Genomic DNA, 26,950 nt, shown 5'->3' with positions numbered 1-26,950 from the left:
TGGGAGCAAGAAAGAGAGGAGAGAAGCAGTGCAAATGCTGCAATAACCCAGAGCCACACAAATGAAAGGGCACCCTCAGTATCAAAGGGAGGACGGGGAAAAACCTCATTTGGAGACACATTCACATAACACAGAAGCAATAAAGAAGAGAGTGTAGGAGGAAACAATAAATTATAGAGTGCAGGAAAAATACCCATATTAGGTGCACTGTTCAGACACAATATGGGCGTTGTCCCATTCTCTCTGTTTCCTGAGCTTATATTCACTCTTTCAGCACTCCTAGAGTTAATAATTTCTGGTCTCCTGTTCAGCTGATGCTCCTTTTCTAATCACCATCCTATATAGCTGCCCTGGGCCTTTCAGACCTTGCTGCAGTGTTGTTGAGAGTTTGTTCCCATCATGTCCTGTCCAGCCGCTGCTTCGGCAGTTACCTTGCATCCTGCTTGTGTTCTGTGTTCTTTGTTCGTGTACTCTGTGGTCTGTTATTCCTGTTGTCCGCTTCTCTGTTTATCCTTGTCCGCTTGTTGCTCCTTTGTTTCTGTACTCCCCGGTGTTGTTCTATCTTTGTCCTATAGGTGTTCTGGCCCGCCTGGGTAAGTCAGCGCCTAGAGGAAGACCATGGGATCTTCCTTATCGGGACGGGTACTCTACTTGTAGGCAGGAGTTTCCCTCTCCTGGTTATTAGTTCAGGGCAAGATACCTTCCCTAGTTTCCATCCATATACGGGGCTGTTCATCTGGTATCTTACCTACCACGCTGGGGTTGGCTGTCAGCTATGCTGGATTGGATCTTCACCTACCTGTCAGGTTGACACAGTAGTTCCACATCCACAGTCCTTACAACCAAATTCTTAGCATCAGCTGCACTGATAAAGCTGCATCTGAATGTTTTATAAGGGAGATGACTCTGGCAGTGAAGGGGTCTCTGCAGAGAGAGCTGAAAGCTATGCATGCATCCATTAACTCCTCTATGGAAGAGATAAGAGGCAGAATTAACCATTTGGAAAACAAAATGGCAAAGTGACCAGTTCTCACAATGACCCGATAGATGATCACTACAGGTTAGAGGAAGAGCTTGAGGCAGTAAAAAGTAAGATGGCCGACTTGGAAGATTTTAACAATATTAAAATTAGAGGGATAGCGGAGACAGTGCAGCTGGCAATGCACAAAGAGTATATGCAGAGTCTAAAAGACCTTCTACCTGAAACCTTAAAGATAGAATGCACTATAGATAGGATACATAGACTGCCACGACCAAAGGCTATTGCCAGGAATCTTCCTAGAGACATAATGGTGCACATTCACTACTACCATGTAAAGGATTTACTGATGTACAAAGCAAGTAAGCTAAAAATCCTCCTGCACCCATAGGAAAATGTCAAGCTTTTCACAGACCTGTCCCAACCAACCATGACTGTTAGAAGGAAACTTGCCCAAATTTCGAATATTCTCAGTGAAAACAAAATTCTGTACAAGTGAGGGATTCCCTGTCAAATTGATAGTGTCCAGAAAAGGGAGAACCAACGTCATTCCTAACCCTGAAGAAGGGATGAAAACTATTCAGAGTTGGGGCCTGGAAGGCAGTAGACGTCTCAGCCCATATTAAGCAAGAGTGGCAAAGCAGATCAAAAAAATAAGCCTCAGAGCAGGCAATCTCATAACACACTACACTAAAGCGGATATTAGACCTAGATGAAAAAGTTCAAGTTCCAAAGCATTACAAAATGAGGTCACAAATCTAAAAAAGGACAAACGTTCTTTCCTCCAAGTGGATCTTTCCCACAATGGGCAAAGAATAGACTCAGGTGGGAAGAAGGCATCATGGAGTGCACACCTCCGATGCCTCCATTTTCAATCCATAGAAGTTTGTTATTGCATCCCCAATTCCCACAAGAATGATTCTTATCATAAAAATCACTCGATCTCTATTCTACAAGAGAAAGTTTAACCAGCAAATCCTTTGTTCACATAAAGGAAACCAAAGGAAGACAAAAAAATCAGAAGCACCAGCAAAACTTAAAGAAACCACCATGGGTTTAAACTTCCTGTCAATTAATGTAAAAGGCTTGAATTCACCTTTCAAGAGATCAACCTTTTGGAAGGAGGCTATAAAAGTCAACGCAGCAGTGATATGTGCTCAAGAAACACACTTCAAGAAGAATTTTTTTGCCCTCAACATCCCACAATTAACATGGAAAATGCAGAAAGGCAGAAAGCGGGCATCCGAGTAGCCATCAGAGATTCAGAAGATTTCCAGCGGCTGAACTTTGAGGTGGATGGGGAGGCAGACAGCTTATTCTGGTGTACAAAATTAATGGGTTAGTGATGACACTGGTGAATATTTACGCTCTAAACTCATCACAGGTCAGATTTCTAAACAAAGTCATGAGAAAAATTTAAAAGATCCAGAAAAGCCAATAGTTTGGGGAGATTTAAATGTAATAGCTGACCAAGGAGTGGATACTGTCAGGAAGCTGGGGTCCGGGTAACTGGAAGTCCCTTAAACCACCCGCAACCCCTGTCCCTACATACTTGTACCCCAGGGCGACAACTGGGCGACAATCCCTAGGCTCACTAGGGAAGCGGGGCAGGGAGTCAAACTAACAGACAATACTAGAGGGAGTCAGACTAACGGACAAATATAGGGAAACAAATAAACACAGAAGCAGGTCAGACAATCCGGGTCGGCAACAGAAGAGAGCGTAGTACAAGGGGTCAGGCGAAGGTGAAGTCGAGTCCAAGCAAGCAAGTCACAGCAGAGCATCAAATCAGGAATACGCAGGTGTAGCTGGAGACCAAACATACACTGGCAAATCTGAAGGAAACTGAGCAGTTTAAATGCTGTCAGAACTCCTGCCCCAGCAGCTGATTGGGGTGGGGAAGCCTGACAGCAGCAAGACCCAATTACAGGATGCTAGGAGAAAAGCCCCCTGCGCCTGCTAAAGACAAGAGGACAAAGCAAGCATGCCTTGGAGTCATGACAACGAGGACGCGGCATGGCCCTCGACACGTCCCAGCAACCCAGCTATCTAGGCGTCTGCCCCTGAGCATGGGCGCACGTGCCCAGAGCCGGCGTCCCGGACTAAGGCGGCCAGGGGAGGTCACCAAGACCGGGGCTACCCTGCATCGCACCACTGCAGCCAGGGTGATAGGACCGGCGGTATGGGCGCGGAGCCCCCGAGAGCTACTGGCCCTAACAGATACTAGCACCAGAGCAGGACATCTGCACCCTCACTGTCTTCATGGATAAACAAAGAAGAAATGTACGATTCATTCTGATGCCTTAATACATAATCAAGAGAATATTCGTTCTATTCTTTTAGGCATAGAACCTTTTCTAGACTTGACAAGAGTTAAAGAGATTTGCAAAGACAGAGCTATCCTGGTTGGGTAAAATAATTCTGTACAAAATGATGCTATTACCCAAAATCCTCTATATTCTCCGTACAATGATAGTTCCCATTCTTTCAAAATTAATAAACCAATTCCAAAGACAGCCACTGAACTTTACTTGGAGTAATAAACAGCCAAGAGTGGCGGCATTGATACTGTATGCCCCTAGACAGAGAGGAGGGATGGGAGTATCTAAGATTTCGGCATTACAATGCTATTGTACTCAAACAAGCCAAAAACTGGAATTCGTCTCCATGTGACATCAGCTGGCCAAATCTAGAACAACAACTTATAGGAGGAATACCCTAAAAGATTATGCTCCTGACGTACGCTTTGGCCCCGTCGCTAAATATCTCAGTTAGTCCTACAATACAATTCTTGATTGAGGCCTGACTCCAGGTCTTACGACTTGCTAAAGATTCTTCCCCAAGAAAAGTGGTCCCTCTGCCAATTGAAAGCTTGGAAATTATCATTAGTGACTTGAGAATGGGGGACTGTAGAAAGAAAGGCATTAGATATATCAAAGACCTGACAGCAGGAAATAAAATCAAAAGCTTTGAAGAATTAAGAGTGGAATATGATATCCAAAGCTCAGGGGTGTTCCAGTACCAGAGGATAAAGAGCTTTATTTCTAGTCACAACTCCTTTGATGTATTAGTGCCAACAGTACTATATATTGTGAGGGATTAGCGTTTAGGATCGGTAGCAACCTGGGCATAAGCAGTCAGAGACAATGACACTTGCGGTAAAGTCTTTAGTCCAGGCTTTGCCTGGGTTTATTTCCAAGCAAACAAAAGCAAAATACAGGCCTTAACATCAGGCAAACATAACATAAATCCTGCTCGTCTGAGCACTTACTATACATGTAGCGTCCCTGTCTACGTACTGGTAAACAAATGGCTCCTGCACACCGCCAGCCAGGACTCTCGGACCTGCAAAGGTCTCAGCTCTCTCTTAGGCCCTGTAGGCCCAGGCTTTATATGGCCTGGTACGTGGGAGTGACCATCCCACCCTTCACTTTGGTCACTCCAGGAAAAGCCGGCCCGGATTATGTGGCTTGGAGCCACTTACATACTACACCGTGTTAGTGGCTTAATGCTACTAACACTATACTGCCGGCTTCCTCCACCGAGCCCAGGCTGCTCGGTGGCACGTATCTGCCCAATCGCTCCCCAAAGCCTCATAGGAGAGCATCCTAGGCGAGATATATCTGCCCTCCAGCACTTTGCCGGTCACCTTCTCACAATATGCATACATTTCATCCCATTCCGACCCAAACATCCCTGAAACATATTTATGGAAGAGGAAAAGAAGTCTCAAAAAGCTCATATGCTGAACTAGGAAAGAGATTCTAGATGGAAATTCACCCCAACCCAATGGACAAGAGGCTTTCTTGGAGCCCAAAAAGGGCTAATTTATTGGAAGTTCACCTCAAAGTTGTCAGAAGATAGTATTTTGCCCTCAACAGATTGGCTAGACTATTCCCGGGAACTAAAAAGACATGCTGGAATGGCTGTGTTATCGGGCTCCCTAATACATATCTTTTGGGAATGCAAAGAGGTTACCCACCTATGGGAAGAGGCGTTCAAACTACTGCATAGTCTAACGGGGATAAAGCTACCACTAAACCCGCAACTAGCAGTGCTGTTCTTGGGTATAGATTCAATCCCAAACAAGGCCAGAACTCTTACAGCCCATATTCTTCTCCCACTCAAACATTTGATAGCTAGAAGTTGGAGATCTCCCACAATCCCTTCCATAAAACAAGTACTGTATATACTCGAGTATTAGCCGACTGAGTATAAGCCGAGTCAATAAGTTTTACCACAAAAAACTGGTAAAACTTATTGACTCGAGTATAAGCCTATATGGATTTGAGTATATACTAGGTAAAGAAAAAATGCAATACTCACCTCCCAGCTGCCGTCTGTGTCGCCGGCGCGATGGTCTCCCTGGCGGTGTGGCAAGCTGCTTGAAAATTCTCCCCGCTGTCATCTCCCTGCTCAGCTTTGAATTCCCCTGCCATCAGCGCTGTGTAAGTAAGTGCTGTGATTGGATCGAGTGCCAGCCAATCACAGCCGGTGCTCAATTAACTAATCACAGCCCTTCAGTGATGTCATCCACTGAATGGCTGTGAATGATCGAGCGCTGGCTGTGATTGGCCGGCGATCGACCCAATCACAGCGTTTACCTACACAGCGCTGACGATGGAGGAATTCAAAGCTAAGCAGGAAGATGACAGCGGGGAGAATTCTCAAGCAGCTTGCTGCACCGCCGGGAAGACCATCGTGCTGGGGACACAGACGCAGGCTGGAAGGTGAGTATTGCGGGTTTTTTGTTGCTGTTTTTTTTACCTCACTCGAGTATAAGCCGAGGGGGGCTTTTTCAGCATAAAAAAAATGTACTGAAAAACTAGGCTTATACTCAAGTACATATGGTAATTGAATTAATTTATAAGCACTGCTCTTATGAAAAATTTCAATAAAAAATAATTGGCTACTTTCTTTCCAGGAAGAGTGGAAATGGTGTATTAAATGCATGAATACTTGAATCAGAAGTACAAGGAAAATAACCAAAGATAAAAAGATAAGAAAAATACAAAAATTACTCAAAGACCGAGAACAAGAGGATAGAGTAGAGGTACAGAGATCAATCTTGTTTTCCCCCCTTACATTTCCCCCCTTCCACTCCCTTACTAACCCTAACCTCTCCCCTGTTTTTCTTATTATACTTGAAAAATAGTGACAAACAAAATGTTAGAAAGTGTGTTTCTTTCATATGTTCAAGAAATACAAAATTGATAGTATGTCAGCAGAATAGGCTGAATGTACGGAAAAGATAGAGATGTTCAGATGGTAAGTGAAACAGCAGGATTCTATGGATTTTGTGGAAGATATTAGTTTTCTTATTTTGTTTTCATGATTTGTAGATTAGTGGAAAGATTATATGTAACCAATATTAACATCAATAAAAAAATAATATAATGAAACAAAGAAAGGTATATCAGTATATTATATAAATATCTTTCTTTCTTATTCCATAAGCAGGGTATAAATATATATTTATATTATACACACACTACCAGTCAAAAGGTTTAGAACAAGAATTTTTCCTGTTGTTTTTGGCAATACCACAGTTCAATTCCAACAAATACCATAAAATTGTTGAAAGATTCAAAAGAAAGTTAAAAATATAACGACATTTTAACCTAAAATGCAACAATAGTTAGAATTTATGATTTTATCCAAAGGGTTTTTTTCAGGCACCACAGCAAGAACATCTGCAATGCAGCACAGAAAGCAAATTATGGTTTGAAATATGATGCAAACTAGTCTTACAGTTGTCTCAACTTTTGTATATTACTTTCAAACTCTCTGATTCTATATAACTAGTGTTGGAGCACACTGCATTAGAACATCCTTTAGGTCAGGATTTGGATAGTTTTGCTCTTCCGAAGAGAGCACATTGCTATAAAAATGGCTAGAATAAGGGAATTAACCAAAGACGACAGACAATTATAACCCATAGAAGTGTAGGTCTGTCCTACAGAGAAATTGGCAAGCAAACCATCGTGGCAGTCAGTACAGTTTCCTGACAAGAAGAGGTTTGGTAGACCGAAGGCCACTACAAAAATCAGATGACAAGTTTTTGAGAGTCAATAGTTTGTTTAATCGGCACCTCACAGCTCAAAATCTTCAGTCACAGCTTAATGTAGCAAAAAAGTGTCCATGTTAGCTGTGAAGAGAAGACTTCTATCTGCAGGTTTGACAGCTAGAGTATCAGTAAGCAAGCCTATGCTAAGATTGCAAAATTAATAAAAACACTTGCCTGGGCCAAGCAGCAACTCCAGTGGACTACTGAAGAATCGAACAAGTTCTTATGAACTGATGAATCAAAATTTGACATATTTTTGTACATCACCCAGGGTTTTTGTACGCTGTTGAGTAGGTGAAAAGATGGTTCACGAGTATGTGACACCAACTGTCAAACATATAGGAGGAAGCGTGATGGTCTGGGGCCCTTTTGCTGCATTCACAATTGGCAACTTGCATGGGGTGATTGACAAACTAGACAAAAAAAGGCTATTGCAGCATTTTGATATGCCATGCAATACCCTCTGGTGTACGCCTAATTGGTCAAGGGTTCATATTACAGCAAGATAATAATCCAAAACATACTTCTAGGTTATGTGAGAAGTAATTAAGAAGACAAGAAGAAGACAGTAGGCTTCAAAGAATGAAATGGTCTACAAAGTCTCCAGACTTAGACCCCATTGAGCTTGTTTGGAATTACCTAAATAGAAAGGGGAGAGCAAAGCAATCTACAAGTGCAGCAAATTTGTGGGAACTTCTGTAACAATGTTGGGAAGACATTTCTGAATGCAAATTTCACCTAATTAAATGTAAGATTTTTGACTCTTCAAAGTTAATCCATTATTTTTATTTGTCTTAACTGGTTTCATTTCGAAGTTTATTTCAGACATTAAACTATGTGAATATCAATAAAAACTAGAAAAAATGAGGTGCCCTAAAACTTTTGACAGATAGCGTGCATGTATGTGTGTATATTATATATGTATGTATATTATATATGTGTGTATACTATATATGTGTGTATATTATATATGTGTGTATATTATATATGTGTGTATATTATATATGTGTGTATATTATATATGTATGTATATTATATAAGGTGCAGAAGGTAGTGTTGAAGAAATCAGGAAAATGTATTTTATTCTGGAAGATAAATTGACTCTTGTGTAATACCTTATTGCTCCTTAATTTGAATGCAAGTAGTGAACTTCTTTTGAGTCCTCTTTTTTGTCGACAGTTAGGGGCTGCTGCTTTACCTTTCTGCGGCTTTCCCCTTGGTGTCTAAGGACCGCTGCCCTCTTTCTCACTTACTTGCATAGGGAAGTTATTGGGGCATATTGCTTGTCTACCTTTTCTTTTCTATTGACTAACAGGCACAGTGAGAGGGATAAAGCCAATCTTAATTTTATCTTTAGCCAGCGTTCATGTCTAATGATGGGAGCAGTTGGGATGTCACTCATGATACTCCCTGATCAGTGTTTGATGGGTGTAGCTATAAGACTCTTCTCTCTCAACTCTACTTCTTCACTGCAATTTGCGTAAACGCTTAAACCAGTCAGTTGGCTGCTCCTCTCCTCCTTTTCAGCTCTGTTCAGTGTTGTTCTGTTTCTCCTCTGATCAGGATACTATATACCTCTTTAGGCCGCCTGCAGACGGGCGGAAATTCCGCGGCGGCATTTTCCTGCGGAATTTCCGCCCCTGGAAGCTGCCATAGGATTGCGTTAACAAAAGCAATCCTATAAAGATGGCCGCGCGAAATCTCACGCGGCAAACAAATCGCGGCATGCACATGAAAGAGCCGGGCCGCAGGAGAGGTGAGTGCCCACGCTGCTCTCTGTAGACGCTCGGGTCGGGTCCTGCTGCGAGAATTCTTGCAGCCAGATCCGACCCGGCTGTCTGCAGGCGGCCTTATACAAGACTACTACATGTATATATGAAGTCACACACATTACAATAACATAATAATGTCATCATGATAAAAGAACATTTATTTAGAAAGCTTAATGATAAAGTGTCAACATTTGACAACCCTCAAACCTATAATACTATGGGTGATCGCCTCCCCTTACATGTCTGTCTCAGTGATTGTCTTTGTCCCAGTCCTGTCTGCTATTTGTCATTAATCACTACTATCTTCACACTATTCTTTACCACGTAAGGCATCTGCTGCAGTATAACAAAATTGAAGTGAATGTAGCAGAGGTGCGCATGCGCATCGTCCGCTGTCTGCACTTTGGGATGAACTGGGGCCTTTTCCATGTAAAATCCACATGGGTTATTTCACACACAGATTTGCCCATTGAAAAAGACTAAATCCGAGTGTGAATTCCTGGACCAGAATCTAAATAGCCACAGCAGAAAACAGCTGGGCTGCAGATTTCGGCCTTGGCTTTTGGAGATGGAATCCACCTATGGTTAAAATGTTGTAAAACGTCTGTGGAATAAACAGCTTATATCCGGAGAGCCCCAGTCCTTTTGATGTTTGCATGGTTTGTAAGTCGTCGCCTGACCAGGATGTCGACTGTCAGCACCCACTTTTTATGGACAGTAACAAATGGTTTTGCTATTAGCTTCATAAAAGCTTATCGAGATTTTTGAAAGGCTCTTACCATTTACCGACACTGATCTGGGTTTATCAAGTCCACTCATCATTTCTCCGTAACTTTCCTACAAGAATCACACAATAAGTGATGAGAAAAGAAAACAAGTCTCCTAGTTTATCTGCTATCCAGGTGAAAGTCCCAAAATCTTACAAAACCTGAACCAATCTACCCTAAAATTTGAAGGATCTGCTCAAGTGTCGATCAGTACGGATCAACATTCGACCAAGTATTTTACACATCATTTTGCTGCATAAAATGCTCGGAATCTATCCTGTAGAGGACGCTCCGCTCATTTACACCAGTTCTGAGGTTATGCAGCAACATCACAGCTATAACAGTAAAGAAGTCTTTGCTATCACAGATGAAGACTGAATGTTCTTCCCTCTTGTCAGAGACGGGCTGCTCCTGTCCCTTGTTGTTAACCGTACTGTGGAAGGCTGCTCACAATATTCCCACATTTATTTGTTTCTGCACTTTTATCATAACTCCTTAGTGGGACAACTATTGACAATATAAAAAGTCACCTGACCGAGTGATTTTCAGTGATAGTTGTCTTGTGTAAATATGGGACCTGATAAGGGTACTAAGGAAGAAATCGCTCAGTAGTCACTTCATTTCAGCTGAGTGAACCAAAGCAACTAGTGAGCAAGTTCTTACACAGTGTAAACAGGCAGTCATTCATCTTTGAGCTTCATTACATCAGTCTGTAGAAGATTTGCAGAATTCTCAGATTCATCTACCTGATGATCCAGGGGGACATGTTCCTCTGGACAATCCTGGGAATATAGAGGACTGGGACATCTCTCTGGGGGATTTCTCTGACTGGATCCATCTATAGGAAATAACCAGAGAGACTGAATACATTATATATCTAATGATCAATGATGTACAATGGTGATGTCTTATTTACAGATTACTGACCATAATATGACATTTTAGCCCATAGTCCCCCCGTTATATAGTGAGTACAGGGTCACACAGGATACACTGCAGTGCACCACATACAGCAGCCAGTTCTCATCTTCCAGGACACTATAAATCTCCCAGCAGGGGTCCGATGGTTGGCACTATCGCCAAACAGGGCCTCCAGCAATCAGTCATCATCCAGCCCGCTGTCAGTGTTTACAGAGATGGAAGATGACAGTTCCATATACGTTGCAGTAGCAGGTTGGTATTGCAGTCACTGTTCTCACAGAATTCAGTACCAACCTGGTCAGCTGAAATGTGTATAAAGCTGTCATCTTCCATCTCTGTACACACTGATAGTGGGCTGGATAACAATTGACTGCCAGAGTCAGATAAAGACAATGGTCCTTTCCATCAATGACCCACCAAGGATGAAGGACAGAGACCACATGGCTGCCCAGATATTAGACTGATGACCGGTCATGACGATCGCTTTTTAATGGTTCAGACCCAGACAACTCCGTAGCACATGCTGCACTTACATAATATGCCATACAGTTTCCAACACATACTTTATACAGTATCTGAATACCACAATATTCCATCCTTATCCTGGATATACCGTACAGTTACTAATATGCCGTACGAGACAGTGTAGTGTCTAAATAATATAACATACAGTACCCTAACAATACGGTATACAATACCTTACATGATTTGCCAAACTAGTAAGTTCATTATACAAGAACCACATAACAGCACCATACAGCGCGCAAATTATACTACCATGCAGAAGTAAATGATAACACCATACTATGTCCAAAAAATACCACTAGTCTAAATAAACTATCAGCAGACTTGTCTTTTAGTACCATCTCTGCATTGACAACACCCAATTATATACTTCTTTCTGTGACATCACACCCTCACTACGACAAAACCCCGCTGGTTGTGTATCCGCAATTTCTTGCATTATGTCATCTCTCTTCCTGAAACTGAACTGTGTTTCCGCCATTTACTAACCAACCTAAGCCTATTCTCTTAAATTTGAGCTTCATAAACTTTCTAATGCACTAGTATACTGAAGTAGAGTGATCAAATATGCTGATAATCAAGTCCCCTGGTGGGACTAAAATAAAAAGATAAAAAATAGTAAGAAAAAGTAGTAAGTAAGTCAAAAACCTGACCTTTCTCTCTTTACTATGAAAAAAAAATTATATATATATATATATATACACACATATATATATATATATGCATGTATGTTATCGTTGCGTTCATATGACCCAGAGAAAGAAAAGTTAGTACAATATTTAACCCACGTAGTTCAAGGTCATGAGAAAAAAAATTACAAAATTTTGTCTATCTAGCCTTACAAAAAAACTGAATAAAAAGTGGGCAAAGTGTCGCATGGATCAACAATTGGGGTTTTTAAAAAGTAGAATTAATCACCTCACAAAAAAATAAAATGTTTTTTTGTTTTGTTTTAAAAAGTGTGAAAAGTTGCCAAAAAAATAAAAAACCTATATAAATTTGGCATTGACAGCCTGCAGAAGTAAATTAAGATATTATTTATAGTACATTGTGAACGACATTAAAAATAAAAAACATGCAGCGTATAGAGGAGTTTATTTAGGGAATGCGGTATGCCTCCCTGAAGAGGTGCGTTTTTAGAGCACGCCTGAAGTTCTGTGAGTCCTGGATTGCTCGGGTAGCCTTTGGTAGTGCGTTTCAGAGGACCGGTCCTGCTCTGGAGAAGTCTTGGAGGCGGGAGTGAGAAGTTCGAATTAGAGGGGTGCGCAGTTTAGTTTCGTTAGCAGAGCGGAGAGCCCGGGCTGGGTGATGGATCGAGATGAGGGAGGCAATATAGGGGGGCGCTGCACTGTGGAGGGCTTTGTGGATGAAGGTAACGAGTTTAAATTGAAGTCTGTATTTAACAGGCAGCCAGTGCAGTGACCGGCACAGGGCAGAGGCGTCCGAGTAGAGGCTGGACAGGAAGATGAGTCTGGCTGCCGCATTCGGGATGGATTGGAGGGGGGAGAGTCTGGTGCAAGGGAGGCCGATCAGCAACAAGTTGCAATAATCGAGCCGTGAGTGGATGAGGGCAACAATAAGCATTTTCAGCATGTCTACAGTGAGAAAAGAGCGGATTCTTGCGATGTTCTTGAGGTGCAGCTGACATGTTCGGGCCAGAGATTGGATGTAGGGGGTAAATGAGAGATCAGAGTCGAATATGACCCCAAGGCAGCGGGCGTGTTGTCTAGGAGTTATGGTGGCGCCACACACTGAGATGGAGATGTCAGGAGGAGGTCGGTTAGTGGAGGGCGGAAATACCAGTAAGTCAGTTTTAGAGAGGTTTAGTTTTAGGTAGAGAGAGGACATGGTGTTGGAGACAGCAGACAGTCGGTGATGTTTTGGAGGAAAGGTGCAGAGATGTCCCGGAAAGAGGTGTATAGCTGGGTGTCATCAGCAAAGAGGTGGTATTGGAGGCCAAAACTCCTGATGGTTTGTCCAACAGGGGCTGTGTAAATAGAGAAAAGGAGGGGGCCGAGGACCGAGCCTTGGGGAACCAACAGCAAGGGAAAGAGAAGAGGTAGAGCCAGCAAAGGAGACACTGAAATGAATGAAGACTAGATTTCACACTGCAAAAAGAAAGCCCTCACAGAGCTCCGTCGATGGACAAATACAAAAAGTTATGGCTCTTGGATCCAAAATGAATAAAAGTTATACAATACAGTATATATACCCAAAACTGATAGCATCAAAAAATACAACTTGTCCCGCATAAAACAAGCCTTCATATGGCTAGGCCGACGTAAAAATTAAATAGTTATGGCTCCTGGAATGCAACGATGAAGAAAACTGAAAAATGAGTTGGTCATTAGGGCTTTGTCATGTGAGAGAAGCCATAATATTATTCTACTGTCTCCATCTTACTGCTATTCTGCTAACATCATAGCCAAGGTTAGGAATGTGAGGTTATCTTGTAAGGTCACAGAACAAGAAGCTCCAGTTATTTCTCTCCTACATACAAAGTGAACTACACGTAGCCCCCAGGAAGGGGCAAAAGACTATAAGCTGGTCTTTGTTTAAGAAATATACTCGCATATATTTTTTTTTTTAGTCTATTTGGTAGCCCTCACTCACTGACTTACCCACTGACTCACCCACTAATTCTATAGCTTCCCGGTGTCGTACAAACTTGAAATTTGGCACGAACAATCTTTAGGTCATAAAAAATTTGAAAAGAAAAGGGAATGCAAATTGATTATTCAATTCTAAGCACCAAAGTAAGTGAACCCCTATGTAATGTAACTAATTGCACACATGTGTACTGCACAAACGTTAAATTTGCCACAAGCATTCTCTATGTCCTAAATAGCAAAAGTCAAGAGGTCGCAACTTTAATATTCAATTTTAAGTGTGAAAAACTGTGCGAAAATCCGTGATACATGAGATAGTTCTTTTCTCAGAAAGCATAAAGCCCAAGGAAAGGATTTGTATACTGAGAAGAATCTACCTCATCTCTGTGTGTATATACTGAGGAGAATCTAAATGACCTATGTGTGTATATACTGAGAAGAATGTACCTTACCTTCACGTGTACCTCATCTCTGTTTGTATATATTGAGGAGAATCTACCTCACCTCTTTGTGTATATACTGAGGAGAATCTACCTCACCTCTGTGTGTATATACTGAGAATATAACTGACCTTTGTTTGTATATACAGAGGAGAATCTATCTGACATCTGTGTGCATGTACTGAAAGGCTGTAAAGTACATTAAGAAAGCGGCCATGGACTGCAGGTATGGAGCATGTATTTAAGGCTAAGAAGGGGCTGCAACCCCTAGTTTGGGAGTAAATGTGAATAAAAGGGGGCTTTACATCTAAGGGTAAAAAATGAAGCAAGTAGGTGGAGAGGCACATTCTGCAGAGGGACATCAGTACATGCAGTCTGAGGAGAATCTAACGGTCCTCTATGTGTATACATATTTTATTCCTCGGTTCCTCTGAAGTAACCACAACTTCATAAAACTTTCCATGTGAACAACAGGTAAACACCTGGACCAAATTAACTCAGGTGAAGCCGGGTATATAGGCTAGTGCCTATATAAAGCATGGTCTGTAGTTAGGGACAGATATTCCAAAGAGGATATATTACTGCTTGTCTTTATATAATCTTTAAACAAACCTACCTCAAAGCATATAAGCGCTACTGATTAATAATTACTAAACGCTGCCAGTGTATGAGCTTAGAGGTGTATATGTACTAATTAATGACCCTAGAAATGGGTAACATACAGGTATGGCCAGAGAAGAGTTAACTCTGAAGAGCTTATAGACCAACCAAACAAGGAGAGTTCAGACTAACGTCGCTGCACCTACTGGGTTTTACTGACCAATGATAATAAGTGAACTGGAATAAGCTACACATATTTATAAGTAAGATGTCGCCTAAACTCAGCCTTTGTTCTATAAATTCTCATGTCCTTGGACGAATAAAGGGAGAATCAGTCGATTACACAAAATGTGTTACTTTTGATTCTTCAAGCGGCTTCAACACTGTGAAAACTAATTTGGAACAGCAAGAATATACATGTAGCGCTCCATTGCGCTAAGTCACAAAGGGTTAAATTACACTGACAGAAAAAAGTGCCTGCTGGGAAATAAAGAAGACGACAAGTGCACTACAAGTCACAGGTACCCTGACCAACACTGACCTGCAGAGGGAGCAGACTAGTGGCTATAGGACCTTTGGTGATGTCACAGTCATGTGACAAATTGCATACTGTTCATTGGCTAAATGGTGTGAATGTTAGTGGCAGCAGGACCTTTGGTGATGTCATGGTCATGTGATCAGTTACATACTGTTCATTGGTTACATGGTGTAACTGTTAGTGGCTACAGGACCTTTGGTGATGTCAATACCATGTAAGGTGTGTTGCAAGCTGAAGGACCTTTGGTGATGTCATGAGCATGTGATCAGTCACATGTGTGGGAGGAGTCAGGCAGTGTTGTATAAGAAGCTCTGTGATGGCAGGAGCAGGTAATAGAGGTGCGTTCTTCGCGAGGTTTAGGGCTCATTTAGATGACCATAATGTGAATGGATTTTAGCGTCTTTATTACACACCTTCCCGGCCTTTTTCTCTCACTCCGGCCACCGGGTTACATTATCATCGGCACACATGATGCTGTAAGTTGGGGCATGAGACCTGCGGTTGGGCCAATACTTGTGGCCATAGTGTAGATGGTATGTGGTCACATTATGCTCGTCTGCATCACCCTGTTGGTAACGGTCACACAGCAGTATTTTACATCAGCATTTGTAAGCCAAAGCAACAGTTGCAAAAAAAAAGTAAGTGAACCCTGTGGAATTTCCTGGATTTTTGCATTGATTACTAATAAACTGTGGTCTGATTGTATCTAAGTCACAATTATACACAAACACAACGTAAGAAATAACACACGGTTGTACCGCTCAGGTCTTCTATTGAGGACGTTCAGTAACATGCAGAGTACAGGCAGAAAACTAAGTGAACCCTTGAATTTAAAGTGGTTTTCTCTGATGGCCTATTCACAGAATAGGTGATCATTACTTGATTGGCTGGGGTCCATTGCTCAGGACCCTGATCGATCAGCTGAGCCGGTACATGATGTCAGCGCCACACATTCACAGAGCGGAAGTCTCTGCGCCGATCTCCATGTAGTGGCCGGCGCTTGTAACTGCAGGCACGGCTCTCATTGCAATCAACAAGCGCCGGCCACTACACAGAGGTCGGTGCAGAGACTTCCGCCGCTTCTGCTCCGACCTCTGAATTTGCAGCGCTGACAGCATGCTCCGACTCAGCTGATCGGTTCGGGTCCCAAGTAACAGACCCTAGCCAATCAAATATGAATGACCTATTCTGAGGATAGGTCATCAATAGCATTTTCCCTGGAAACCCCCTTTAATAACCTGTAGTTCCCCATTTAGCACCAATCACCACTAAATGTTTCCTGTAGCTGTAATTTTGGACCGCTTCTTCCTGTGAACGCAAACTATCAGTACGGCTCATTATATGGTGCAATTTTGGATCTTAAAATTTCAATATTCTAATGAATTTGGTGCTAATAGTTAAATTAAAAGCATTCAAGTGTATAGATATGGATGGAAAATGGATCTGTCACACAGTGAACCGTAAGTGTCCCTTAATCGTCCAAAAGGTGAAGTATGCAAATGTGTTTTAACTCAACATTATTTCTGGGATGCCTTATGTTCACAGCCCTTCGCAGGTTATGCCGCAGCATCTCCATAGGATTCATGTCTAACTGTGCTCAAGAAACACAAGATGCAAAATTAGTCACATTTCTATTAGACTTCTTATGTTTATCTTTGTAAGTGAGTCAGGTACTCCATGCATCTCTTTGGTTTTAAAATTCAGTTGCTGTTGGAAGCGTCCATCAGTGGCGATCGATTTGCGTGGTCACACAGACAGAGTGTAGTTCTATTACTCCCTTCATCCTGTGCATGTGAAAACACCACTATCAGAAGGGGAATTGTCGGTACAATGTGCTGACACAGCGTCACATGACTACAGACCTGGAAATTTCGGAAGAGTGGCAATACCGGGCATAAGCAGATCTGATAGGATAAATGAAGACGTGTAAACTAAGTTGATAAAAAAAAAAGAAACCAGTCAATTAATAATTCCTTTGTACTCTTCACTATAACAAGTTGAGGAAGTAACTGATGACCTGACATGTCCTAGTTTTTTTTCTTTACATTTACTTTTGTTGAATCACTATCTTTTTGCAATATTGGATACTTTCTGCAGCATCCAACGAAGAGGGCTAACTTCACATGGCAAGGGCAAACATGGCCCAATATTGCCCTCGCCAACATGCATTTACTCTGTGGATCCGGATGCGAGCTGTGTCCTGCATAGTGTAATGTACATATGCATGCAGAATAGCCTTCCATATCGGAGCTCTGTACTGCATGGACTTGACAAAGACTCTCAGTAGAGAGTTGAAACGTTGTTTCTGTGGGGAAATAAAGATTTTTACTTCATTGAAAATCCCTGGAGTGCTGCTCTTCCATACTTTGTGCATGGTGTAATATACATGTGCAGAACAGCCTCCGACATCGGAGTTCTGTCCTGCATAGTGTAATGTACATAAGCTTGCAGAACAGCCTTCCACATCGGAGCTCCATACTGCATAGTGTAACGTACATATGTGTGCAGAACAGCCTCCCACATTGGAGGTCTGTCTTGCATAGTGTAATATACATATGGATGCAGAACAGCCTCCGACATTGGAGCTCTGTACTGCATAGTGTAATATACATATGCAGAACAGCCTCAGACATCAGAACTCTGTCCTGCATAGTGTAATATACATATGCATACAGAACAGCCTTCCACATCGGAGCTCTATTCTGCATAGTGTAATGTACATATACAGAACAGCCTCCGACATAAGAACTCTGTCCTGCATAGTGTAATGTACATATGTGTGCAGAACAGCCTTCCACATTGGAGCTTTGTCCTGCATAGTGTAATATACATATGCATGCAGAACAACCTCCGACATTGGAGCTCTGTCCTGCAGAGTGTTAGAAACGTGTTATACACATTGCCTTTGTATGACACTGTATTACAGAGATAGATATCTATCATTAGAGAAATTACAAATGAATAGTCATATTATATAAATGTATGCTATATCAGTATATACATATATTTACAGGAATGCTACAAATTACCTTCCCAATGTAAAACACTCACATTTAACTTTCAAAAAATTGCTAATAAAATCATCATGACAGTTCATTTTTATGTGTTTCTGTTGAACAATTCCAAGGAATCCACAACACGCTTTCTCACCCCGATATAAATAAGAGCTGTGAAGTCTGCGGGTGGCAGGGAAATTGGATTGGAAAGGGTTAAATGTGTTTGTCACTATAGAAATACACAAAATAAAAGAAGAGCCACCACTCACTTCTCTTCAGCTTTGGGGAAACAGCTGAGAAGGTCCCGAGGCCCCACCACCTGGCATGTACGTCCGGTGAAAGTCAGTTGACTGCTGTGGCCAATCAGAGGCCACAGATGCACTGTTGAAACTCCTGGCATCAACACTTACAATCCCTTTTAAGCTTTTCTTATTGTAGTCCATTAAGAGTTGGCTGGAACTATGTTGGGCAGACATAACAGCAGCCAATCTGGTAAATAGTGTGTTCAATCTATTGTACAGGTAATTACAGATAGGATGATACCAAATATGTGAGATTAAAATTGTAACTTTTTTATATGCAAACTGGAAAGTGTGCAAAAAGTTTTTTTTTTTTTAAATCTATTTGTTACACTATTTACATTTTTTTTAATGTCCCTAAAGGGGACTTGTTCCATAAAAGGTCTAATCACTATGATAATGCATTGCAGTACTTCTGTGGCATTATTGCTCACAATAGCGATCACAGGCCATGGCTTGTTATTGTCGTAAGCCGTTTAGTCGTTCACGACTCTTGGTGAAGCTAAAAACGAGCTCCCTCCATGTTTTTGAGTTTTGCATGGCTTCTTTCAGTTGTGCGATATCCATGCCAGTATCAGCTCTGACAGTATCAGCCATCCTGTTCTTTGGCAGCCGAGTCTTCTTTTGCCACTTATCTGTCCAAGCATTATAGATTTTTCTCGCATTACATGGCCAAAATACGTGAGTCTAAGTCTGGTCAGGACTTCTCTGTTTGTTACTCTTACTGTCCAAGGTATACGCAGCAGCTTTCACCAGGACCACAGCTCAAATGCATCAATCCTCCCCCTATTAGCTTTTTTCGCAGTCAAGCTTTCATATCCATACATAGCTATAGGGGAAAATGGGGGGGTTGCATTATCCTGTGTTTAGTTGCTATACAGATATCCCTATTTTTCCAGATTTCGTATATGTCCACCCATCCTTGATACTCTGTTAGTCATTCAGTTCCTTCCTATTTTTGCCTGATTGTGTTGTTGCCTGCCATGAAAGGTTTTCAGGCCATCTTGACCTGTGAGAATAGGCCTCGCATATGGCCTTTCATTGCTTCTCTTTGAGTTGTTTGCAGTCCAGTTTCTTGTCTATCCTTTCCGCTTGCTGAATATTGGCATTTAGTTGCCTAACTTCGTCTTTGTTGCGAGCATCCTTTGCTGCTCTCCTATAATCAGCTATTCTGAGGGTTTGCTCAGACAACCAATAGCGTTGTTTTTCCTGCTTCTTATAGGTGAGATGCTTACTGGCTGTTTCCATAACTGTGGACTGTATATCGCGCCATAGTTCCTCTGGATGCTTTTCTAATGTGTCAAGTAGTTCGAAATGGTTTGCTACCTCAATAATGTATGATTGGGGGATTTTAGAGGTGTAGAATTTTCTCAATGGAGCACCTTTCTTAATGTTATGGAATTCGATCTTGATCTTAGCTGCGAGGAGTTCATGATCAGAGCTGCAGTCGGCGCCAGGAAAGAATTTTATTGCAATGATTGAACTTCGCCAACGATGATTACACAGGATGTAATCAATCTGATTTTGATGGAGGCCATTGGGAGATGTCCACGTGTACAGGTGGCGTTTGGGTTGCATAAATTATGTGTTTGCTATCCTGAGCTAATGTTCTTGGCAGAACTGTATCAGGCGATCACTGGCTTCAGTTACTTCTGATTGGCTGACGACTTTGGAATTGAAGTTGCCCATAATGTAAACCAGTGTTCCCCAACTCCAGTCCTCAGGGACCACCAACAGGTCATGTTTTAGGATCTCCTCAGTGTTGCACAAGTGATGCAATTATTGTCAGTGCCTCGGACATTGCCACAGGTGTTCTTACCATAGGATATCCTGAAAACATGACCTGTTGGTGGTCCCTGAGGACTGGAGTTGGGGACCCCGGATGTAAACAATGTCCTTCTTTGGCACTTCGTTTAAAGTTTTCTGGACATAGTCATAAAAATCTTCAATGGTTTCCTCATCAGCATCAGTCTTTGGGGCATAGACCTGCAAGATTGAGATGTTCACCAGCTTACCATGTATCCGGATAGCAATGATATGGTTACTGACTGTTCTAAAACTTTCTACTGCCTTTGAGGTCCGCTTGTTTATAATAAAGGCTGCTCCATTCCTCTTGTCCGGCATAGTGCAATGTGAAGTTATCGGACTAAAAATATCCATTACCTGTCCAGTGCAATTCGCTAATTCCAAAAATATCAAAATGAAGACGTCATTTTGTGCTTCACAATGTCCAATTTCCCTAGACTAATGCCATGCACATTCCATGTTGCTAGTATGTGAACTTTGGTACAGTGCAGTCCTTTCCTTCCCGCTGGCTTTCCCCCAGTTGCATCATGAGGAAAACCCTGACTACTTGTACTCAGACCTTGCTCTTCCCCAGTAGCATTTAGAGAGTCCTTTGGCCTGGGGGGCCTGCCATCGGATACCATATCTGAATCATTTGAGAGCTTTCATAGGGTTTTCAAGGCGAAGTTTTTACAAGGTAGGTTGCTAGGTCTTTCCCTAACCCTCCCCATTTATTCAGGCTTGGGACCGGCGTATATGGATCACTGCTACACGGCTGGGTTTCCAGGCCATGGCAGGTATGTACAAAAGTGTATGTCATCTGGTTGTTATGGTGACCTTTTGGTTCTCCGATATTACACTGTGGAGTACCAATGATGTCACTGAGAGAACGTACTCCCTCTGTGTACCTTTTTCATTGATTGCAGCATGTAAGGGGTTAAGATCAAGGATCCAACCATGCCCCTATTTCTATTACCATTACAGAAGGATTCAACCTAGTCCCATTATCCCTTTGGAGACTTAATAATTCCCTCCTCGATGATTTAAACTTTTCAGTAGAAACCCAGAAAAATTTGGAAGAATACCTTTATTTAAACAATACCAATCACACTTCAAGTACATCCATATGGTATGCACATAAAGCAGTAATGAGAGGTCTCTTTAAAACATGGGGAGATAACATGGAACTATTCCTCAAAACCTGGCAGCCATGGGCTGATTCCTAAGATATGCCTAACCTAAATTGACCTCTCAGTACCTCATGTGCCAGACCAGGAATAATCATTAGATTTGAACAAACCTTTAACGGGGAGGAAAATAAAATGAAAAACAAAACAGAGAAAGAACAGTTGGAGGGGATTTGACGGATAGGTGGGGCTCAAGGGGGGGAGGGAAAGAAGTTATAGCGCACACAACACATATTGCAAGAGTGAAGAGGGGGGACCGGGGAGAGGGGAGCGAAAAGAGATTAAAAGTTTTTGACTCGCATGGTATGCTTCGACAGGGTGTTTGGTTTTTCTATGTTTGGTTTATTCCAATGTTTTCCTAGCCAACCCCTGTGTGGGGAATTTATCAAAGCCTTTCAAAGTGTTAGACTGCAAATAATTCAATAAAATATTTTGAAGCAAAAAATAAAGCGGGTTTATGAAAAGACTGAAAAAAAGATGACTTTTTAACACATATTCAACGCCTGAAAGCCCTAAATGAAAATAATTTATCAGATAAAACCCTTCTAGAATTTAAAAAAAGATGTGCTCCCAACTGCACAACCTTATGCTAAATAAATATGAACTACATCTTCAGAAATCAAAGCTTATCAATTGCAGCCACGGTAAAAAAAAAAACACATCTAAACTTCTAAGACCGCCTGCAGACGAGCGGGTCGGATACGGCAGCGAAAATTCTCGCCGCGGGACCCGACCCGAGAGCCTGCAGGGACGAGCGCGTACTCACCCGCACCTGGCGGCCCCGGCTCTTTCATGTGCCGGCTGCCGCGCAGCCGGCGCATGCGGAGACCGGAGCCGGCGGCCGGGTGAGTGCGAGCCCCGCACAAAAATAGGACATGCCGCGGTTTGTTTGCCGCGCGAGATTTCGCGCGGCCAAACCGCGGCCGTCTGCATAGGAGTGCGTATTGTAATGCACTCCTATGCAAACTTTCAGTGGTGGAAATCCCGTGGGAAATACCACCGCGGGATTTCCGCCCGTGTGCAGGCGGCCTAACTAATAGAATTAAAGTCAAAGAAGCTAAAATTATAATCCTGTTCTTATTTGACTCCTTTAATAATGAGGTCCATAATCTATGTAAAATAGTAGAGGAATTTTCTCGCTACTAAAACTCACTTTATAACTTAAAGGATGACTCAAATCCTACCTCATTACTTATTAAAAATGTTTTCCCTCTCTTTCCAGTTCTCAAAACACATTTCTCAACAAAAACAACTCCACAACAGAGTATCTACACACCATTTCCTCTTTAAAACCAAACAAAACCCCAGGGCCATATGGCCAACACTCTTGCCCAATATTTCTTAAAGACCTTTAATTATGTGGTTAAAAAGGCTCTTTTCTGTATGAAATTCTAAGCTCTTCAATTGTTACACTCCCTAAAGCAGGTAAACCTCATACATTTCCTGAAAATTTTAGGCACATTTCCTTACTAAATTTTGATGTAAAAATGTTTGCCAAGACATACCTCTAATGCGACCAGGTGCTTCATCGGTTTAATAGAGTTTGATGAGTTCCATTGGATTCCCTCTCTGCTTTTATTCCTAGATGCGGAGAAGGCATTTGACAGAATGAAGTGAGAATACATACAGGCAGTCCTTGAAAAATTTGGTTTAATGGGCAACTTCCTCTTGGGAGCCATGTCCATCTACTCTTCCCTTAATGCCTATGTATATTCATCAAGCTTCATGTCAAAATCCTTCTAAGTTAGTTATGGGACTAGGCAGGGTTGCCCTATCCCACCGTTAATTTTTGCTGTCACAATGAAACCTCTTGCGGAGTACATAAGGTCTTCTTAGGATATTTCTGGTATCCAAATTGGGAATAAAGTTCATAAAATAGGCTTATATGCGGACCATGTTATCCTGGCCTTATCAAACCCATCCCTCTCGTTACCTACTATAATTGCCATAATAGATTTTCCAAAGTCTCCTGTTACAAAATCAAAACGTCCAAGTCACAAATTCTCAACCTTGGTATTAAATAATCCATGGTAACCTATTTAAATTTAAATGGGTAGATGAAACTCTCCCTTACTTGGGAATTTACTTAACATCTTTGATAGCAAAACTATGACTTCAATTTTAAACCCCATCCCTTAATGATTAAAACAGGGCTAAATAAACTTAGAATACACGGAATTTCCTGGCTGGGTAGAATCTCTGTGATTAAGATGATGATTCTTCCTAAAATACTCTTCTTTTTCCGCAATGTCCCCATTTCCCTACCAATGTCCCATCTTAGAACCCTAGAATCCATTTTCTCAATTTTCATTCAGAGGAAGAAAAAAAAACTCAGATCAAAAGAGACATACTCTATTTTCATTGAAAAAATGGAGGTGTAGACTTTCCTTCAATTGTCCAATACTATAGAGCCACCATTCTAGATTAACTCAGATTTGTATGGTCAAATGATCCATTAAAACGATGGGTGTCTATTGAACATTTTTGACTAGGCAATCAGACTTTGAAATCCATCTTACTAGCTCAGCTAGATTTCCCTCTAATTCTGCTAGTCTTCTTGCCTTCGCCAATGCCTAGAACATGATAGCAAAAAAAAAAAAAAGTCAGCTTTCCTTCCTTTTTCGCATGGCCAAAAATCGATCTGTTAGAGGCTGCAATTGAAAACCTATCCCTTTCTAGCTAGTGAAATCTGGAGTTGACTCACATTAACGAATTGTGGACTGACAAGTGCTTCCTATCATTTCCAAAGTTGTCTACCCAATTCAATATTCCTCAGTCAGATTCCTTTAAACACTTTCAAATTAGTCATCTCTTAAAACCTCCCCCACTCCATCCCACAAGAATGAATATCCCTTCTAAACTTGACGCCTGGCTCTCATTCCTACAGGGCACTAATAAGGGTCTTTACACTTGTTACCAGGTTGTGAACCAACCCTTGTTGAAACCGTTGGAGTACATCTATGAAAAAAAGGGAAGATTACCTTAAAATTCAGTTCTCAGTTGACCCGTGGAGCGAGGCATACTCCTCAATTCCCTCTGTTTCTAAATGCGCCAATCATTTCAAGAATTCCTAGGAAGATCTTGTGTAGGTGATACCCAAGGCCTTATACTCTTAATAAACCTCCCTATAATATAACCTATAATTCTGTCTTGCTAGGCTTAGGTGCTGAAATATTCTCCTCCACCCTACGAACCCCTTTACTCCACATTCTGATTATATGCATAACCAACATTGATCATTATTGGAATATCAACTCAATTCCCTCTATTTCTGACATAATTAAATCAGAAAACACGAACTGCTGGTTCTAATGCACGCACTCAAGTGCTCTCAATGCAAAATGAAAATTCAGAAGGGGATGGGCAGCCTGGCTCCAGAGTTCCTATTGTTTCATGCCCACTTTAAATTGCTATCTGAGGCTCTTTGACTGAACAGAATCATACATAGGTCTTGAATTATTATTTTTTTAACTATAATTTTTTTTATTAAAGATTTATGAGATTACAATAATACAGAAAACAGTTTTTGTAATAAATCTCAGTTACCTTACGTACAAAACAAATGCAAATGCTTCTTGCAGTCATACAGATTAGGGAAAACAGTGAAAAGGACATAGCAGAAGAGGATGTTATAGTAAAATCCTCTCTCCCGGAACACTCTTGGAATTGGACTACTATGTGAAACAATCTGAGTACTGGCGGCCTGGCCAGGGCCTAACTTGAATTAAACGAAAGGAAGGTTTGAGTAATGGGAGAGATGGGGGGATCCTTGAGATAAGATTTTTCCCATGGGGCGGACGCTACCAAAAGCAGCTTCGGGCTGTAGAGTGGAGTTGTAATAGGTGGTTTAGGTTACTGGTGCCATAGGGAGACTAGGGATGGTACTCTGTGGGGGGATAGTGTATTCTAGCCATGGGGTCCCTATTTTTAGAAATTTCCCATGTATCGGCTAGAATCGAATTCAGTTTTTCATTAACCAACCCATCCTGCGCTTGACCTCAGTAAAATCCAAGGACGCTTTTCACCACGAGCAAGCGATGACTTGTTTCATGGCTAGGAAAAAGAAGGGGGGTAATGTTAATAAGCTTGTTTAGTATAGTCTCCCAAGGGTTTTTTTAGATAATGGCCTGTGATTGAGTCTATTAGGGAATACACCCAGATCCATAGCCTCTGAAGTCAGGGACATGACCACCAAATGTGGAACATATCTCCTGGTGCTGAGCATCCGTGAAAACAATTGGGAGGGTATCTAGGTACTGTGTGCACTCTTGGTTAGGGGTTAAGGACCAGCAAAGTAAGATTTTAAATGAAGTTTCTACCATTAATATGTTTCTGGCACTACTACTAGTAGATTCCCATATTTGAGCCTGGTCCTCTCCAGAAAGAGTTTCGCCTAGATTCCTTTCCCAGCGTGTGATATAAGGTAACTGTGTACGGTAGGAGGAATGCACCAGTCCGGAGTAGATATGTGAAATTAGGCCTCCTGCATGTGGGTATTTATAACAGTATTTTTCGAATGATGTTAAAGTCAACGGAGAACGCGTATTCTTAAGGAGAGAGGATGTTAAATGTTTTAGTTGTAGGTATCTATACACTTCCAAAGGTGGTAAGTTATATTTTTCTTGTAGGGTAGGGAATGGGGTGGTTCCGTTTATGGACAGTAAGGGGTACACTTTACTGAGGCCTGTTCTTGCCCAATTTGTAAATAATTGTAGAGATTCCATCCCTGGCGGGAATATAGGGTTCGGCAGAAGTGACATAAAAGGCAGGTGAGGGGATATTAAATTCCCTGAGTATTTTATAGCATCCCAGACGTGAAGAGAGTGACTCATAATGGGATGGTTGATTGGAGGTCTGCGGTTAGGCAGTATCCATAATATGGAGTCGATAGTTAAGAGGTGAGTTTCAATTGCCTCTAGGGAAACCCAGAGAGGGGTATTAGAGTCAGAGTATAAGAGAGCCAGTTAGGCCGCCTGATAGTACTTTGAATAATTAGACACTCCTAACCCTCTTTTCCGTCAGTGTGTCAGTGTCAAAACAGGGTAGACCGCGAGACCCTAGGAACAGAGTTGCTCCAGACAAATCGAAGGGACACCTGCTGAAGAGTTTTCAGCATATGTCCTGGTACCAGAATGGGAGAGCGCTAAAGTAGTATAATAGCTTAGGAAGAAGAGTCATCTTTAAGGTATTGACTCTCCCAATCTAGGAAATGTGGTACCAGCTCCAACCCTCCAAGAGTAACCATATTTTGCAGAGGAGGACGTAGTTTTGGCTATATAATGAGGCATATGTGTTTGTCAGATGGACACCCAGGTAATCCAGCAAGCGCATGCCTGCTGGAAGGAAAAGTTCATCTGGAGGAAAGCAACCAACTCCGGGGAAAGTGTAAGGTTAATAGCTTTGGATTTTGTGCGATTGATTGTCAAACCAGAGAGAGACCCAAATCTGGCCAATTCTGCTATAAG

At 41.8% G+C, this 26,950-nt stretch overlaps 1 protein-coding gene across 1 annotated transcript in view; it reads right to left on the bottom strand.

Moving 5' to 3' along the window:
- The window catches only part of LOC136620115 (oocyte zinc finger protein XlCOF7.1-like), an 80,683-nt gene that overhangs the window by 4,744 nt on the left and 48,989 nt on the right, over positions 1 to 26,950 (bottom strand). Inside the window, exon 16 of the mRNA XM_066594835.1 lies at positions 1,918 to 1,922. Within this exon, the coding sequence (XP_066450932.1) occupies positions 1,918 to 1,922 (5 nt within the window). The remainder of the gene's footprint in view (positions 1 to 1,917; positions 1,923 to 26,950) is intronic.

This window comes from Eleutherodactylus coqui, chromosome 3, assembly GCF_035609145.1.
Source record: "Eleutherodactylus coqui strain aEleCoq1 chromosome 3, aEleCoq1.hap1, whole genome shotgun sequence".
NCBI classification, from domain to species: domain Eukaryota; kingdom Metazoa; phylum Chordata; class Amphibia; order Anura; family Eleutherodactylidae; genus Eleutherodactylus; species Eleutherodactylus coqui.
The sequence above is the reverse complement of the archived record's forward strand: the minus strand, read 5'-3'. Positions and strand labels throughout refer to the sequence as shown.